This window comes from Macaca fascicularis, chromosome 19 (assembly GCF_037993035.2).
Source record: "Macaca fascicularis isolate 582-1 chromosome 19, T2T-MFA8v1.1".
In the NCBI taxonomy this organism is placed as follows: Eukaryota; Metazoa; Chordata; class Mammalia; order Primates; family Cercopithecidae; genus Macaca; species Macaca fascicularis.
Window position 1 is genome coordinate 16,427,770 of NC_088393.1, and position 18,519 is coordinate 16,446,288.

At 54.1% G+C, this 18,519-nt stretch overlaps 1 protein-coding gene across 1 annotated transcript in view; it reads left to right on the forward strand.

Moving 5' to 3' along the window:
• The window catches only part of RAB8A (RAB8A, member RAS oncogene family), a 22,285-nt gene continuing 3,766 nt past the window's right edge, over positions 1-18,519 (forward strand). The window contains exons 1-7 of the mRNA XM_015440167.4: positions 1-143; positions 6,646-6,706; positions 10,295-10,355; positions 13,985-14,062; positions 15,895-15,984; positions 16,508-16,573; positions 18,066-18,116. Coding sequence (XP_015295653.1) covers positions 20-143; positions 6,646-6,706; positions 10,295-10,355; positions 13,985-14,062; positions 15,895-15,984; positions 16,508-16,573; positions 18,066-18,116 — 531 coding nt within the window. The 5' untranslated portion in view covers positions 1-19. The remainder of the gene's footprint in view (positions 144-6,645; positions 6,707-10,294; positions 10,356-13,984; positions 14,063-15,894; positions 15,985-16,507; positions 16,574-18,065; positions 18,117-18,519) is intronic.

The window sequence follows — 18,519 nt, forward strand, 5'->3', positions numbered from 1 at the left end:
GTCGGGGAGAGAGTGTAATATGGCGAAGACCTACGATTACCTGTTCAAGCTGCTGCTGATCGGGGACTCGGGGGTGGGGAAGACCTGTGTCCTGTTCCGCTTCTCCGAGGACGCCTTCAACTCCACTTTTATCTCCACCATAGGTAGCGGGACCGGGGAGTGGCTGGGGGCGCCAGAGGCCCGGGCTGGGCGCGCCCCTGAGGGGCTGGGGCTGAGGGATCTACCGGGCTGGACTGGCCGAGGGCGCTGAGAGGGTCGAGGGGGCCTAAGGGGAGAAGAGCAGTCGCCTGTACCGCCGTTCGGGGGTTCCTGGGCCGTGGTGGGGGAGACCAGGTGCCCATTTTGCAGATGGGGAGACTGAGGCTCCGACCCTCAGCCCGCTCGTTAGGGAGTGTTATGTCCTGGGCTGGGGTCTTCGCGCCCGTCCTCTCGATCTGTCCTAGCAGCAGCCCTCAAAGCGGTTCTTTTGAGGCTCCTGCCTTACAGAAGTGGAAACTGAGTCATGGGGAATTGGCCATGGGAAAAAGACGGTAACATCTCACCTTAATGAGCATTTACTATGTGCCAAGTGCTTCCCGTGCATTTTCACACTCTCCAGTTCTCGGTGTTAAGTGCTGTTTTGAGCCCGTCTCACAGATGAGGAATTTGAGGCTCAGGGTGGGCCTGGAACTTGCCCAAGGCCACACAGTCTGCAGGTGGTGAGAATGGGATTTGATGGAATTTGAACCTGGCTGTGTCTCAACCCAAAACTCGAGGCTTAGCTATCCTAGAGAGATGCCACCTCACACTCCCAGCTGATGACAAGCTCAGCTAATGCACCTTGGAGCCGGAACTGTAACCCACACCATTCCTGCTCTTTTCTCTGGAGCATTCAGAAGTTGAACCCCTCTCCCTGACCATTCTTCCCCTCATAAGTGTATTTTCCTCTAGAAGGAATGATAAGAGGAGTCAGGACCTTTTCCCTGCCCACATTTCATCCTGCTCCAGGATGACAATAATGACAAGTGACAGCACTGCCTGCCCTGGAACCTGTCATCTGCAAGAAGATGCAAGATAAAAGCCTCAGCGAGCAACTAAATCAGCCACTGCCACAGACAGCCTTGACTTCCCTATCAAAGGGCCCAAGACTCCGGTTGTCACTTTAGAACAGCTTTTCCCGTAGGGCCAGCCCACATTGTGGTTGAACAGAATTGGCTTGGTGCATCTCAGTTGTGCCGTCTGCAGAAGTGGAACTGACCTCTCTCAGTGCCACAAAAGCAGTCCTGGCCCACAATGAAAAGGTTAGACCGGGGAGTAACACCAGTCTGAGTGGCCTGGGAGCTCTGTAGCCCTGCTAGGGATGGGGAAAATGGGGGAACGGTCACTAAGGAGTTTATTCCAAGTCACGAAAACGTAGGGAATGGCCTTTGCTTTACTGTGTCACTTCAACAGAATCATGTTTTCTCCCTGAACCCCACGATAATGTGCTGATTCCATTCTTGCCCCCCTCCAGGAGCTGTGCTTTTTTTATTTTATTTTATTTTATTCTATTTTATTTTATTTTATTTTATTTTATTTTTTGAGATGGAGTCTAGCTGTTTTGCCCAGGCTGGAATCCAGTGGTGCTATCTCGGGTCACTGCAACCTCCGCCTCTCGGGTTTAAGCAATTCTCCTGCCTCAGCCTCTCTAGTAGCTGGGACTATAGGCACCCGCCACCACGTCCAGCTAATTTTTGTATTTTTAGTAAATATGAGTTTCACTATGTTGGTCAGGCTGGTCTCAAACTCATGACCTTGTGATCCACCTACCTTGGCCTCCCGAAGTGCTGGGATTACAAGCATAAGCCACTGCACCCAGGATAGCTGTGCTTTATAAAACAGTTATATGCCTGATGTAAAGTAGAGAGAACTGACTGGAAATCGTTACGTCTGGTTTCCAATTGCTGTTTGCCCTTGAACATACACTGCCCCTCTCTGAGCCCTGCTGTCTTTAGAGCAGGAGTGACGCTGTCTCCTGGGCTAGTGCCCTGGTGGTTGAGGATTAGAATTAGACAATAAGGGGTTATCACCGTAACCAGAGGCCATCTCGAAGAAGCAAATGAATGAATGGCTCCTGCAGTGACAGCATCCAGCCTCTGAAGACAGATGGTTCTGAATTCTTCCCCCTCCCCAACTCCAAGGCCAAACTTTAGGGTAACTCTTGTGCCCCAACCGATCAAGAAGTGGCGTTAATTCAGCCTGGGCAACATAGCAAAACCCCATCTCTATAAAAAATAAAATAAAATTAGCCGGGCATACTGGCTTACCCGTATAGACCCAGCCACTTGGGAGGCCAAGATGGGAGGATTGATTGAGCCCAGGAGGTCAAGGTGCAGTGAGCTGTGATGGCGCCACTGCACTCCAGCCTGGGCAACAGAGCGAGACCCTATCTTAAAAGAAAGAAAGAAAGAAATTATGTTAACTGTGGGCAGACTGTGGCTTGCCTTCACTCAGATCCCAGTTTCCCGGCCTCAGCACCTTCCCCACAAACCCCCCCTCTTTTTTTTTGAGATGGAGTCTCGCTCTGTCACCCAGTCTGGAGTGCAGTGGCATAATCTCGGCTCGCTACAACCTCCGCCTCCCAGGTTCCAGCAATTCTCCTGTTTCAGCCTCCTGAGTACCTGGGATTACAAGTGCCCACCACCATGCCCAGCTAATTTTTGTATTTTTTTTTTTTTTTTAGTAGAGACAGGGTTTCACCACGTTGGCCAGGCTGGTCTCGAACTCCTGACCTCATGATCCGCCCACCTTGGCCTCCCAAAGTGCTGGCATTACAAGCATGAGCCACTGCGCCCAGCCCAGACCCCCCCTCTTTAGAGTTACTTTGAGCTTTAAAGAGGCTGTCTTCCATTTGCAGATGAGGATGTGACTTGGTGAAAGTTACCTAGCAAGGTGAAGGTGGCACCTGACCCCAGGATCCCTCCCTCTCACCCCTTCATTCCCCTCCTTCCATTTGTAGCCTTCTGTCTTCTAGGAATTTCTTTTTTTTTTTTTTTTTTTTGAGACGGAGTCTCTGCCGCCCGGGCTGGAGTGCAGTGGCCGGATCTCAGCTCACTGCAAGCTCCGCCTCCCGGGTTCACGCCATTCTCCTGCCTCAGCCTCCCAAGTAGTTGGGACTACAGGTGCCCGCCACCTCGCCCGGCTAGTTTTTTGTATTTTTTAGTAGAGACGGGGTTTCACTGTGTTAGCCAGGATGGTCTCGATCTCCTGACCTCGTGATCTGCCCGTCTCGGCCTCCCAAAGTGCTGGGATTACAGGCTTGAGCCACCGCGCCCGGCCTCTTCTAGGAATTTCTAATTCACCATGACCTTGAAGTTCAGGCCTCATAATTCTTAGGCCTCATAAAGTTTACACTTCGTAATTAAATTTGGCATGTTAATAAAACCCAGAGGAGTGTAGGGCGGAGTGCTGCTGTGGAACTTGGCCAGCCTAGCAGTGCTCCTCGATTTTGTGTGTCCCTGTACACGCGTGACAGGAAGTGGGGAATGTTTTAGGAAGCCTAGGCACACTGGGCTGTCTAGTCCTGAAGCAGAATCACCTTGATGCTTAAAGGTGATTCCATAAATTAGCCAGACGTGGTGGCGCTTGCCTGTATTCCCAGGTACTCGGGAGACTGAGGCAGGAGAATCGCTTGAATCCAGGAGGCAGAGGTTGCAGTGAGCCAAGATCGTGCCACTGCACTCCAGCCTGGGCAACAGAGCAAAACTCTGTCTCCAAAAAAAAAAAAAAAAAAAGGTGATTCTATATTGGCTGCGGGCACCTCTGGGTTTTTCTTTATAGACGAAGATTGAGTGGCTGTTCATTTTCTGCCACTCAATCCTTAACATTTTGCCAAAAGTTCCATTTCATCAAAGCCTATTCTCAGAAGTCCCATCGATTATTTCTGGTGTGAACTTGGCCCTGTAGTTCCCTGGAATGGGTTCTCACCAGACTGGCTCGGCGCCACTGCCTCCTCAGGAGTCCATTCATTCCTCCAGTGAGAGGGTTGACATTTGAGAAAGTGCTTTGTGAACCACTCAACACCACGTAGACCCTGTTGCGCTTTAATTCTTTGATCCAGCCATATTTTGCCAGTGCCTTCTGTGGGCCAGGCAGCCGCTTTGGCACGAGGGCTGCAGAGAGGACACAAGTGAGTTAAGGTGCCTGCAGGACTGGGGTACCAGCTTCTAGCAAATGCATATTCAGCCTCTGTGTGTTCAGTCACTGGAGGTAATAGCAGCGGATGAGACTTGTCAGATACCTGCCCCCAGGGAGCTTACGTTTGAGACGGCGAAATTCCAGTGCTGAAGCTGACTGGACAGAATTAGCATTCCCAACCTGGGTTCAGAGAGGCCCAGCCAGGCCTGGGCCTCGAGTCTTCTCCGGCAGGGATTTGACCAAACCCCTGGTGGCAAAGGCTGGGTCTGGCTGTTTCTCTCATCCACATGGGCCAGTATGATCTGCAAGCATTATGCCCAGGTCCATGCAGGAGATACATAAATGTATGTCAGCTATGTTAACAAATAGGTAAAGGGAGAACGGATGAGGATGGTCAGGAAGGCTCCCCTGCGGAGGGAACTTGAATGGGAACCTGAACGAAGGGATAGCCAGGTAGCTACAGAAGGAAAGAACTTTCCAGGGCAGGAAAGAGCAAACATCAAAGCCCCCAGACAGGAGCGTGCTTGGAATGTTGAGGGAAATCGCTGTGTGGATGGTGTGGCCGGAGCGAGCAGGTCATGAGCCAGAGTGCTGAGAGGTGACCAGATTAGGCAGGACCTCGACACACACGGGTACCTGTTTCCACTTTATTCAAGGGAAGTGGGGCAGGGAAACCACTGAAAGATGCCTTAAAAAAAAAAAAAAAAAAAAAAAACCCCGCTTTATGAGGTAGAATTCGCATACTAACATACAGTTCACCCATTTGCAGTGTACAATTCAGTGGCTTTAGATCCATTCACAGAGTTCCACAACCATCACCACAGGCAATTTGGGAACATTTTTATTATGCCAAAAAGACACCAACCCAAGGCCAGACACGCACGGTGTCACAGTGGCTCACACCTGTAATCCCAGTACTTTGGAAGGCCAAGGTGGGCAGATCACGAGATCAAGAGATCGAGAACAGCCTGGCCAACATGGTGAAACCCTGTCTCTACTAAAAATAGAAAAATTAGCTGGGCATGGTGGCTCATGCCTGTAGTCCCAGCTACTTGGGAGGCTGAGGCAGGAGAATCACTTGAACCCGGGAGACATAGGTTGCAGTGAGCCGAGATCGCATCACTGCACGTCAGCCTGGTGACAGAGAAACTCCGTTTCAAAAAATAAAAAATAAAATAAAGACACCAACCCTTCCAATTTCCCCATGTTCCCCCAGCCCCAGACAACTGCTAATCAGCTTTCTGTTCCTATGGATGAGCCTATTCTGGACATGTCTGTTAATGGAATCTCATACTAAGTGACCTTTAGTGTCTGGCTTCTCTCAGCATCCTATCTTCAAGGCTCATCCACATTGTGTAGCATCGAGAGTACTCCGTTCCTTTTTATGACTGAGTCGTATTCCGTTGTATGGTTGGACCACATTTTGTTCATCCATTCATCTGTTGGTGGACACACTAGAAAGTTTGGAGCAGAGGGCCGGGTGCGGTGGCTGATGCCTGTAATCCCAGCACTTTGGGAGGCCGAGGCAGGCGAATCATTTGAGGTCAGGAGTTCGAGACCAGCCTGGCCAACACGGTGAAACCCCATCTCTACTAAAAATTCAAAACTTGGCCGGGCATTGTGGTGGGCACCTGTAGTCCCAGCTACTCGGGAGGCTGAGGCAGGAGAATCACTTGAACCCGGAAGACGGAGGCTGCAGTGAGCCGAGATCGTGCCACTGCACTCTGGCCTGGGTGACAGAGCGAGACTCCGTCTCAAAAAAAAGAAGAAAGAAAGAAAGTTTGGAGCAGAGGTTAGCTGTGTAACGTGGTTAGGGCTGTATTTTTGAAGGCTAGGGAGGGGACTGAGGGGGAACAGTGGGAGCCTGGGGAACATCAAGGTGGCTGCAAGGTCACCATGGGGAAAGGGGATGAAAGCAGGAGGTGAGAGACAAGGAGGATGGGGTCAGGAAGGCTTGTTAGGAGGTGATCTTCAAGGAGGCCTTAAAGGAGGGGAATTTTGCCCAGGTGATGGGCAGGTGGGACACAGACCACCTGCAGAAAAGGAACAGCGTGTACAAAAGCTGGGGGCAAGAGAGAAACTGACCATGTGCATGGACGCATCGTGGGACCCAAGGCCCTGTGTGCTTGGGGGTCAGCTGCAGGGTGGTGGGGAGCGAGGGACTCAGGCCTGCAGAGGGCTCTGCTGAGACCCACTCTGTACAACTGCCTGGGCCAGGGAGGCGGGGTCAGCTGGCAGCAAGGGACAAGAGCAAGGCTTTGCCACCCATGCCCCCTGGGTTTGCTCTGCACTGCTCCCATCGGCCCTTGGAGAGGGGAAGTATCTCCAAGTGTTTCCAAATCTGGATATTCCGACATCCTGCATGCCCAGTGCCAGGCAGGGTCTCCATAAGCCACGACAACTGTCACGTGCACAGGTTGGTGGCGCCCAGCTCAGACACAGCTTGGGAAATGGGCTGACAGTGATGCGCCTTTTTTCCTTTTCTTTCAGGAATTGACTTTAAAATTAGGACCATAGAGCTCGATGGCAAGAGAATTAAACTGCAGATATGGTAAGAGTCATTGTTCTCTGTCATTCTCTCCACCTGGCAATGGCTTCAAGCCAGAAGCCCTTGGCGTTCTCCCTCTGCCCTCCCTGTGACCTTGGCCTCTGTCTCTTGGTGCCCAGTCCTGGCACATGGGGCTTTCTCCAGAAGCTCCTGGAGTTTTATACTCAGCCCAGAGAGCTGTGCTCTGCTGGCTGCAGGGCGCCAGGGCCTATAGCATCATAGGCACAGAGCTGCCCAGCCCCGGCTAGCTCAGTGTTCTGCCATGGGCACCATCTGGGTCTGAGCTTCAGAGCGGGCTGCTTCTGTTGAACAGGGAGAGAGCCCTCTCGGTGCCAGGTGCTGGTGACGCCTGCAGGGACTGCGAGATGCCCCAGCTGACAGTTTCCTTTTCAGCCTCCTAACCCACTCAGAAGCATAAAGGTCCAACTTCACTTCCTCTTTTCTCTCCTGGGGCAGGCCTGGCCTCCCTTCCTAGCATACAGACCGAAACCCCGAACCGAAATTAAGCCAAGTCCGGGCCCCCTGGTGAGACGTGTTTCCATTCCTGAGAACTAAGGGTGACTTCCCGTGCACATACAATTAGAGAAGTGGGGAGACTCCAAGTCGCCCTTGCTGGCCTGACTAGTTTGCTGAGACTGAGTTCAGGTGGCGGGTATGGTGGGGTCCTGCCCTGCACACATGCCACTTGCATAGAGTCACTGGCCCTGAGCAAAACAAAGAGAAGTCACATCTAAGAGCATAGTGCAATTTCCCTGTCACCCAAACCAGGCAAGTGCCTTTGAGTGGGAGCAGTGTGCCAGGAGACGGGCCGTGAAGCCGTCCTCCCTCAAGTCTCAAAGTGTGACCCGTCACCCCCACTTGCCAGTTTCAGGGAGCCCCACGGGTACCCTTGGCTCCAGGTGCTATTCATCTCTTTTTTTTTTTTTTTTTTTTTGAGATGGAGTTTCGCTCTTGTCACCCAGGCTGGAGTACAGTGGTGTGATCTTGTCTCACTGCAACCTCCGCCTCCCAGGTGCAAGCGATTCTCCTGCCTCAGCCTCCCTAGTAGCTAGGATTACAGGCATGCGCCACCACGCCTGACTAATTTTGTAATTTTAGTAGAGATGGGGTTTCTCCATGTTGGTCAGGCTGGTCTCAAACTCCCAACCTCAGGTGATCCACCTGCCTCGTACTCTGAAAGTGCTGGGATTACAGGCGTGAGCCACCACGCCCAGCCCTACTGTTCACCTCTTAATCTGACTTCGGCAGTCTGGGGTAGGTTTAACGCACAGTCCATCCTACAGACTTTGGTAGTAAGTTAAGCTCTGGCCGCCTTGTAAGTTCCAAGCCTTGGAAGTTTCTCCACTTCTGGCACATTGGTGCCACGTCACCCTTTGTTCCCAAGTCCAAAGTGACGCTGCACTGGCAGGCAGAAGTTTCACTTTCCTCCTGCCTTCCTGCTTCTGCTTTTAGCAATCGTGGTGAGGTTAGTGACTCAAAACTCTTCTAAGGACTGTGGTTAAGAAAAAAATGACTGGTTTTTTTTTTTTTTTTTTTTGAGATGGAGTTTTGCTCCTGTTGCCCAGGCTGGAGTGCAGTGGCACAATTTCAGTTCACTGCAACCTCTGCCTCCCGGGTTCAAGCAATTCTTCTGCCTCAGCCTCCCAAGTAGCTGGGATTACAGGCGCCCGCCACACCTGGCTAATTTTGTATTTTTAGTAGAGATGGGGTTTCGCCATGTTGGCCAGGTTGACTTCGAACCCCTGACCTCAGGTGATCCACCCACCTCGGCCTCCAAAAGTGCTGGGATTACAGGCGTGAGCCACCACACCCGGCAAAAATGACTGTTCTTAACTACTCATGTCTTCTGTGGCTGGTGTCAGAAAGTCAGCTTAGCTCCAAGCAAGGTGTTTCTGCACAATCTAGACATACAGAGCCCTCTGGGTCCCTGCAGAGCTGTGGGAGGAACCCTGGGCTTGGAGACAAAAGACCTGAGTCTTGCCCTGGCTCTGCCGCCAATCAGTTAGGTCACCTTTAATTTTTTTTTTTTTTTTTTTTTGAGACAAAGTCTCACTCTGTCACCCAGGCTGGAGTGCAGTGGCATGATCTCAGCTCACTGCAACCTCCACTTGCTTGGTTCAAGCAATTCTTGTGCCTCAGCCTCCCGAGTAGCTGGGATTACAGGCACCTGTCACCATGCCCGGCTAATTTTTGTATTTTTAGTAAGACAGGGTTTCACCGTGGTGGTCAGACAGGGTTTCACTGTGTTGGTCAGACTGATCTCAAACTCCTGACCTCAGGTGATCCGCTGGCCTCAGCCTCCCAAAGTACGGAGATTATAGGAATGAGCCATCATGCCTGGCTTTTTTTTTTTTTTTTTTTTTCTCAGTGGTGCAGAGTAAGACAGTCTTATTCTGTCATGAGTAAGACTCATGAGTAAGGCCATGCCTGGCTTTTTTTTTTTTTTTTTTTCTTTCTTTCTGCAGTGGTGCAGAGTAAGACAGTCTTACTCTGTCACCCATGCTGGAGTGCAGTGGCACAATCTCAGGTCACTGCAACCTCCACCTCCCAGGTTAAAGCGATTCTTGTGTCTCAGCCTCCTAAGTAGCTGGGACTACAGATCTGCGCCATCATGCCCGCCTAATTTTTGTATTTTTAGTAGAGATGAGGTTTGACTGTGTTGATCAGGCTGGTCTCGAACTCCTGGCCTGAAGTGATCCACCCGCCTCGGCCACTTAAAGTGCTGGGATTATAGGTGTAAGCCACTGCACCAGGCCAGTTAGATTACCATTTTTTTTTGAGATGGAGTCTTGCTCTGTCACCCGGGCTGGAGTGCAGTGGTGCAATCTCAGCTAACTGCAGCCTCCGCCTCCCGGGTTCCAGCGGTTCTCCTGCCTCAGCCTCCCAGGTAGCTGGGATTACAGGCATGTGTCACCACACCTGGCTAATTTTTGTATTTTTAGTAAGGACAGGGTTTCACCATGTTGGCAGGCTAGTCTTGAACTCCTGACCTCAGGTGGTCCACCCGCCTTGGCTTCCCAAAGTGCTCAGATTACAGATGCGAGCCACTGCGCCTGGCCAGTTAGTTTACCTTTGAACCAAACACTAAGTACCCTTCAAGCCAGGAGCTGGACTGGGCATGGGTGCGTCTTACCCAGGCATCACCTCCTGGGCAGTAGGCCCTGTGTTCCTTGTCATGCAGATGAGGAGGGACTTTCCCCACCATTCAAACCAAGATGGCAGGCCTGAAAGCTTTTCCGGAGTCCCAGCCACCCCCAACAGCAAGAGCTATGTTCCTGAGCCACATGACTGGCTCTTCTGTGAACCAGAAACTCCAGGGAGAATTCCCTAGAAGCAAAGGTGCAGAAGAGAAGATGCATGGGTCAGGGATCCCATTATGGCTCTGCCACATCAAATGACCTTAACCCCTCCAGGCCACAGTGTCATTCCCTGTAATAACAGGGAGATTAGAAGGTGTTGCCTCAGCAGAAGAAGGTGTCACAGCGGATGACCCGTGAGAAAGCCAGGCATCCCAGGGAGATGCTCTTTGTCTCCTACTGGGGACAGTTATTTTCCTTTAATGTTGCTCATATCCCTTCTCTTCATGTTTAGGGACACGGCTGGTCAGGAACGGTTTCGGACGATCACAACGGCCTACTACAGGGGCGCAATGGTAGGGATTTTTTGTTTGTTTGTGTAAGTCAACATGGGAGCGTCACTGTGCATTGGTTACTGAAGCCTAGATGTTTCTGTGGAGCCTGTGCCCCAACTCCTCAGGGCTCCTTGGTCCCAAGTTAGTCTCAGGAAGAGGCTTGTGCCCCAGCCCACCCCCATGTACATACCTCGCCTTCTGGCTGCAGAGACAATGCAGGGTTTAAATAAAGTGGAAACATAATTCTATGGGAATGAAGGAAGACACAGGAAGCCGGTTCTTCCAGGTGAGCTCAGTGCGGTCGGAGCCGGCATGCCCCAACTTTTAGGAGTGGTCACATGACTCCTATCTGTCTCTATGGAATTTGCTACCAAAAGCTTGAAGATATTCCAGGAACTGACCTGCCCTGGGTTGTCAGCTGTTATATCTGTCACCCAGGCCTGAGGCGGGATGACATGACGGGAAGACTCACTCATCATCCCTCAAAACATTTCTCAAGCACTTTCTCTGGGCCAGGCCTTAACTAGATGCAGAAGGTGGCCAGGGATGGGAGGAGGTCCTGTCTCGGGGCCCTGTGTGTACACGGCAGGGCATTCAGGGGTGGAGGGAGCAGGAGGTGGAGCCCCTGGACCTGGCCTAAGACCCTGGCTTGCCCACTGAGCTCCATCTCCTGACTTGGAAAATGGAACAGAGCATAGCACTGTGTCCCAGGCTGTGCTGAGGATAAATGGCCGTCTCTCCCCATTCCCAGGTCCCTCTGCTCCCTACTCTTTCCTTGGCACACCCCATCATTTAATTGCTCAGGCAACTGCCTGTTTCCTCGATGAGGGCAGCACCACATCACGGTCCCTGCCATCTGCCTGGCCTGGGGGAACCTGCTCAGTAAAGACTTGTGGAGGGTGGAGATGAATGGAGGCATTATGTATTTTAGAGCATCCCACGCGGCATCTGAAACCTCGTGGAAACCCACTCGTGTGGGTTGCAGCCTTAGTGTGCCTCAGTAAAATTAATGTATTTCTTCCCACCCCCCCACCTCACAGTGCTCCGGTGGAGGGTGGGCAAGGGCCTGAGGGCACTGGGGTCTTGGGGAGCTTCAGCCTCTGGAGAAAGCTGTGTGACCTGGAGCCTGTCCCGATCTTCTCTGAGCCAAAATAGCCACCTTCCACCCTGTCCTGATGACCAAGCCCTCCCCTGCACCAGACAGTGGGTCCAGGTCTTAGCTCAGATTGTGTCATTGCATTTTGGCTGTGAACCCCTTTTCGCAGGCGCCATTGTCATCCCTGTTTTATAACAAAGAACCTGAGGTTTGGCCCGGTGGCCTTCCCTGCTGAAGTTCACTCAGCAGGTAAATGGCTAGGCTGGGCTGGGCTGTTTGTCTCCAGCACCCACGTCCTTAACCAGCACCAAGATAACTGTGGCTTTCCATCCTCCTAGACCCAGGCTAACCTGAACAGATGCCACCACTGGCTGCATGTGGCTATTTGAATTTACCCAATTAACATTGAAAATCCAGCCAGGCACGGTGGCTGATGCCTGTAATCCCAGCACTTTGGGAGGCCGAGGCAGGTAGATCTCTTGAGGTCAGGAGTTGGAGACCAGCCTGGCCACATGGTGTCATTCCATCTCTACTAAAAATACAAAAATTAACCGGGTGTGGTGGCGGGTGCCTGTAATCCCCGCTACTCAGGAGGCTGAGACAGGAGAATCGCTTAAACCCAGGAACCGGAGGTTGCGATGAGCTGAAGTTGCACCACTGCACTCCAGTCTGGGCAACAGAGCAAGAATCCGTCACTTAACTACTTAATTAATTAATTAATTAAAAAAAAAAAACATTGAAAATCCAGCTCCTCGGGTCAAAGCAGCTATGTTTCTTGTGCCCTAGCACCTTGTGTAGCCAATAGCAGTCATATGGGACAGCGCCACCATTGCCGCTGTGTCCTCATCTCTGTCAGCATGCTCCTAGACCCTTGGGCCTCAAAATCCCAAGTTTGGGAAGCATTGGATGCCTAGAGACCCATTGTGAGGTTTGCCCAGACGGGGGCCTGGAACATAGTCACTTGGAGCCCTGAGGGCTGTTTCCAGGAGAACCTGGAATAGGATGGCTGGCTCAGTGTTTTCCAGGTGCTTCTGCTTGATTCTAAGAGAGAGCTCTACCCACTGCCCCACTAACGTCCAGGTTCTCTCCCCTCAGCTCCCTGAAATAGGTACAAATCCAGGAATTTGAGTCTTGGGCACATGTCACAACTTAGTGGTGAAGGCAGGAATCCTGGGCCTTCAGAGGGTCTGGTCCCTGGATGAAAGGCCCCATGCTCCTGGTCCCTGACCATGTCACAGTCACAGGTTGTGCCCACCGTAGCTGGGACATGGCAGACGTCATGGGCCACTGCAGCCTTGAGTTTCTTTGCCATGGTTGCGGCTGACTGTGAGGCCAGTATTCATGTCCCCGAATTCCCGGAGGGATTTGGGGTTGCAGTGACTTTCCTGCCCCATCTGTGTGATTTTGTCCCACACTCTTGCACCCACACCTGTCTCACCATTACCACATGGCCTGTGTCCTTATTCTGCAAACTTGGTTGGCCTCAGACAACTTGGCCAGCAGCAGAAGTCATCAGTGCCCTCGGAGGTGCCACAGATGCAGAGCTGGGCCTGGGGAGCAGGTACGAGGAGGAAGGAAGAAAGCCAGGCCTGGACGTGAGCAGGCCACATGCCTTGGAGCCCAGGATGCCCGGCAACCAAGGGGAACTTGTGATGGCACTGCAGGCTGGCCCACTGTGGGCACTTCACAAGGACATCGAGAACCACACACAGACCGTCAGAGGGTGGCTCCTGCATGTGGGTTCTGGGGCTGAAAAAGGCCCAGGGACATTGCTGAGAGGATAGGTGTCATCAGTGCTTTTGGAGTTAGGCCCCCCAGGCTTGAATCTTAAAGGTCACTTCTCTGTGCCTCAGTTTCCCCTTGCATTGCATGGGCATGTTTGCCCTTGTCCACAGCAGTGGTGTGGCTGTGGACCCAGGCTGAGGCGGGGCTGCCCCGAAGCTCTTTCAGGACCCACGGGCCGTCTCCCAGTTGCTCACATCTAGGTTAGGGAACTGGAAGGGCCTCGGCGCTCCCGGCTCCATCTTCACACAGCTGGTTCCCTCTGTGGTGGGGTCACTGGAAGTTGCGTGGATGTCAGGTCAGGACTCCCTGGGCTCAGTTGTGCCTGAGAGGTGGCTCAGGCAGAGCGTGGGGCGAGCAAGGGGTGAAGAGGAGGCCGATTGCAGGGGAGGGTCAGTGTGAGGGGAGCACTGCTGGCAGTGGGCCTGTGGAGCAGCTCCCAGCATCAGGCTGCACCGCCCCGTGGGCCATGAGGGGAGCCAGCCGGGCTTGTCAGCGAGGGCGTGGCAGCGGCTGGCCTGTGAGGCAGAAGGGTCACTTCAGTGGCCCAGGGGGCAGGACAAGGCTGGTGCCAGAACCCAGCAGAAAGGCCACAGGGATGGAGAGGAGGGGGCTGGTTTCCAGGGCTCCACAGTGGTGGGGAGGGTGGCAGCTAATGGGCCTGGCTGTGTAGTGGGTGCTGGGCTCCCCACCACTGTTCTCTGGTGCCGCCGCGGCCTCCCTTCCAGAGCCTGCAGCCCATCAGGCACCTGTGTCTCCTCTCCCCGCTCAGGGCATCATGCTGGTGTACGACATCACCAACGAGAAGTCCTTCGACAACATCCGGAACTGGATTCGCAACATTGAGGAGGTGAGGCCCGCCAGCACCTCCCACTGTCCCTGCTTCAGTCCTTGTCCCAGAGCCCTCTGGTTTACCCATGAGAAGGCCAAGGTGCAGAGACACAGACAGGCCACTTGCCAACAGCCTCCTAGTCAGGGACACGGTGGGAGCAGGGACTGAGATGCAGGCAGCCGACCCCAGGGACCACACACTGGCCTGGCCCCACCCAGAGCCCCTTGGATCCCACCCCTCCAGCTGGGCTGTTGGATCTGGCCGGTGTCATGGTCATAAGAGAAAGGATATCCAAGCTTGTGGTCACCATGAGTGTTGGGTGCTTTCTAGAGAAGGAAGGGTCTAGCACAGGTGTGACCCTTGTAGTTGGAGGGTGTGGTGAGCAGGCGTCAGTTGTACTTTGAGCTATATCGGAGCAGGGTGTGACCTGGTGCAAACGACCTGTGTTCAGACTTTGAACCATAGAGGGGTGAGAAGGAGGCCAACCCCTCCTCCCCTCCCAAAGCCAGCATCTTCATCTTCCTGCTCCCCAAAGAGCTGACCTCACCCCCAAAGCCTTCCCGGCTGCCGGCACCTGCAGCTTTTGATAACTAACCAGGTGGGGCTTCAGGTCTGAGGCACAGCCAGAGAACTTTTCCCATCTATAAAGCCACAGCAAAAGGGCGTATCACTGTCCACCCAGGACTCATGGACCTCCCAGGCCAGGCCGAGAGGCCACCCCCTCATTTATGAGTCATTGCATTGGGCTCACCTCCCCAGTGAGCCTGAGAGGGCTGCGCCCCAGCTGGGGAAGCTGTCTTCATCTGTGGAGAGGGGAGCCTGGTCTTTGTGAAAGGTCTCTGTTTCTGGCCAGCGGGCAGGAGCCACCTTCTGGTTCATGGGAAGTAAGGCAGGGAGTGGCGCAGTACGTTCCAGAGACCAAGTCTGAGCTGGTGGAGGAAGACAGCAGTTTCCAGTGTCCCTGTCCTCCAGGAAGTGTGGTCTGCTCCATGGGGACCCAGGGAGGCTTGACGAAGGAGCCACCTTTGGGTATGAGGGCAGAGTTAGGGCAGCACCACACAGTGTGGTGAAATGCCTGCGGCCACCTCAAGCACGGCCTGTTTCTGGAGCCCAAAAAGAGAGAGTTGAAATGTCAGGGCCAGGCGTGGTGGCTCACGCCTGTAATGCCAGCACTTTGGGAGGCCAAGGTGGGTGGATCACCTGAGGTCAGAAGTTCGAGACCAGCCTGGCTAACATGGTAAAACTCTGTCTCTACTAAAAATAGAAAAAATTAGCCTGGAATGGTGGCAGATGCCTGTAAGCTCAGCTATTCGGGAGGTTAAGGATCGCTTGAACCTGGAGGCGGAGGTTGCAGTGAGCCAAGATCATGCCACTATACTCCAGCCTGGGAGACAGAACAAGACTCCATCTCAAAACAACAACAAAAAAATGTCAGAGCAGAAGGTCCCAGGACGACAGCTGGGGCCTCTTGCAGAGGAGCTGGGGAGGGAGGGAGGAAAGCAAAAGTCAGGGGTAAATATCTCAGCCTCACTCACCTCCCATAGGCTAGACCCGCCCAGCAGCCCAGGTGCGGGGGCCTGATTGATATAGCCATAGAAGCTGCCAGAAAGCATTTCAGAAAATGTACATTTGCTCAGAGTAGCAGCTAGAACTCTGGCCCCGGCCCTGGCATTGACTGTGACTTGGGGCCAGCTGCTCAGCCTCTCTGAGCTTCAGCTTGTCCCTTACGCCAGGCTGTACCTAGCAGTCCTGACCCCACTGCTCTGATTTCTGGGGACAGGCTGTGTGTTGGCAAAGGCACCTAGCCTGTGTCATCCAGTCTGATCCCCCATCTGCCCCCTCCCTCTCAGCACGCCTCTGCAGACGTCGAAAAGATGATACTCGGGAACAAGTGTGATGTGAATGACAAGAGACAAGTTTCCAAGGAACGGGGAGAAAAGGTGGGCATGGTGGCACAAGGGGCAGAGGGCCTCGGGGTCTTGGGGTTCTTGTGCAGAGGCCTTCCCCGGTGCCTTCCCCTGTCCCTCTCTGCCCCAGGGGCTTGGGATAAGTTGGTCACCCCAGTGGGGCACGTGCCGTGGGATGGCAGAAGCACACACCCAGCCAGGGCTTCTTGGGTGCGCTCTGCGGGCAGCTCATCAAAACCTACCATGGTCCCACTCCAGGCTTTTAAGACCACAGGAGTGGGGAATGGAGCCATGGTTTGATCCCAGCAGGCCCCTGCCCCCCTCCCGTCTCAGCTGCCATCCCCAGCACTCCATGCCCTGCGCGGCACTGTGGAGGGGCATTCACAATGGGCTCCCCACTATAGAATCAAGGGAGCGACCCAGGAAGTCACTGCCACAGCCCCAGTCCCGTTGCTGCTCCCTCTTGGCGCCAGCCCCGCCTTCAGCCCCTGTTTTGGGCAAGCTCAGATGCGCCCGGCAGCTGGTGAGCTCACGCGTGTGCCTCCCTCTCTCACAGCTGGCCCTCGACTATGGAATCAAGTTCATGGAGACCAGCGCGAAGGCCAACATCAACGTGGAAAATGTGAGTCCTGGGCCCTGCTGGGAGACATGGGGCCTGCAGGATCGGCTCCTTCAAGCTGAAGGGGGAGCTGGCGTCCTCCGAGGAGGTCCTGCCAGAGGGACCAGCCTCGGGCTCAGGGCTGCCAGTCAGTCCTCTGAGGGACATTTCCTGGGCAATGCCATGTGCCAGGCACAGGCAGCCCGTGGGAATGTGGTGCCATCAGCACGGGCAGGCCCCACACAGGGCACCTAGGATGCATCTCACGGGCTTCTGGGCAGCCCTGGAGAACAGGCATGGTTTTACAGGTGAGGATGCTGAGGCTCAGAGAGACCCAGCCCTGTGTTTACACTCTCAGCCACACCACTTATTGTGGAGAGGTCCCGGTCAAAAGCCCAGACGCAGCAGGGAGCCCTGATGGGACCTGGGCCCATGCCGCCCTCCCCTCTCCACGGGGTGACCCCAGCCCTGCAGCTGACCCTGTGATGTTTCCCCATCCTAGTCATGTTTCCAAAGCAGATCTTCCACGTCACTCCTGACCTAAAGTCTCTGTGCTGACGTGAAGACAAAAGCTAGACTCCTCGCCTGGCACGGAAGGTCCTCCCTTGCCGGCTACTGCTGGTGTTTGCCACCCAGGACTCAGGCCTTGCCCACCCCCTCCTCCCTCCCAGGCCACCTGGGCTGCTCCCTTCTCCAATACTTCACTGCGTTCCCCTCCTGTGTGCCCCGTTTTCTGCCTGCCAGGTTCCCTTTTCTAGTCAGGGCCCGGCCCAGGGGGCCCCTCCCCAAGAACACCTTCAGCCTCCCCTGGGCCTTCCTCTGTACCCCAAGCCGCTCTCCTCTCCAGAACCTCCCACGTCATGGGGATGTATGTTGGGATTAGCCTCCCGCTGTCTCTGTATGTCCCCTCCTCAAGACTGTGACAGCAGCTCAAGCCTTGGCTGTGCTGGGGGATGAACCTGCTCCCGCGCCCAGCCCTGCCAGGCAGGGCCTCCGAGCGAAGCTTGTTTGGCCACAGAGCTGCTTGCCTTTTTCCCTGACCATTAGAAGGGAGGCCAGAGCTGACAGAACCTAGGAGTCAGAGACGAAGAACTGGGCACTCCTTCTAGATTCTTCTGGATCGATCGGTTAACTGCTGGGTGCCTTTGGACAAGTCACTTGTCCTCTCTGAGCCTCAGTTTCCTCTCTGGCCAACTGAGTGTCGCCCCATCTCACAGGGCTTAGGGGAGGTGGCACATGGGTAAGTCCTGTCAATGCTAAGGTGCTCTGCAGAAGTGAGAGTTGGCATCGGAGAGTTGGCATCAGAGAGTAAGGGTGGTTGGGAGGCAGAAGGAGCCGGGGAAGGACAGGAGCTGGGGCCGGACAGGCCAGCGGAACCCACTGCCAGAGGCGGGCATCAAAGGGCCAAATGGGAGGCCCACGCCTGGGAAGCTGTCCTGCCACATCTGCTCTACACAGACGGCTAAGGACTCGGGGTCCTGCCATCCCGAGGACTCACAGTGTGCTTATTCCACAGGCATTTTTCACTCTGGCCAGAGACATCAAAGCAAAAATGGACAAAAAATTGGTGAGTGTGCGTCCTTCCCAGATCCCCGAGTAGATCTCTGGGATCCAGCCATTGTCGTTAGCAGCAGTGACATGACGCGCCCTAGATCCTGCTTTTTAGGGCCCAGCCAGACCCCATGGGACATTGCTGGGAAAGGGGGAAGTTTGCAGGTGTGGCTGGGACATCAGCACCAGGCAGTGCCGGCCTGGGGACACTACCCAAGCAGACAAGGCCATGCCCGGTGAGTCCCCAGGCTAGCAGGGGGCACACGGCCCTTTGCATTCCACTTAAGATGAGGGCCAGAAAGACAACACGGTGTGCAAGGACAGAGAGCCACGCCTCGGAGAAAAGCTTCCTAGGTCACTTGGGCAGGGCCAGGGCTAGTGTCTGATAACTAGTGGCTCACCGTCTTCATAAGCATGGC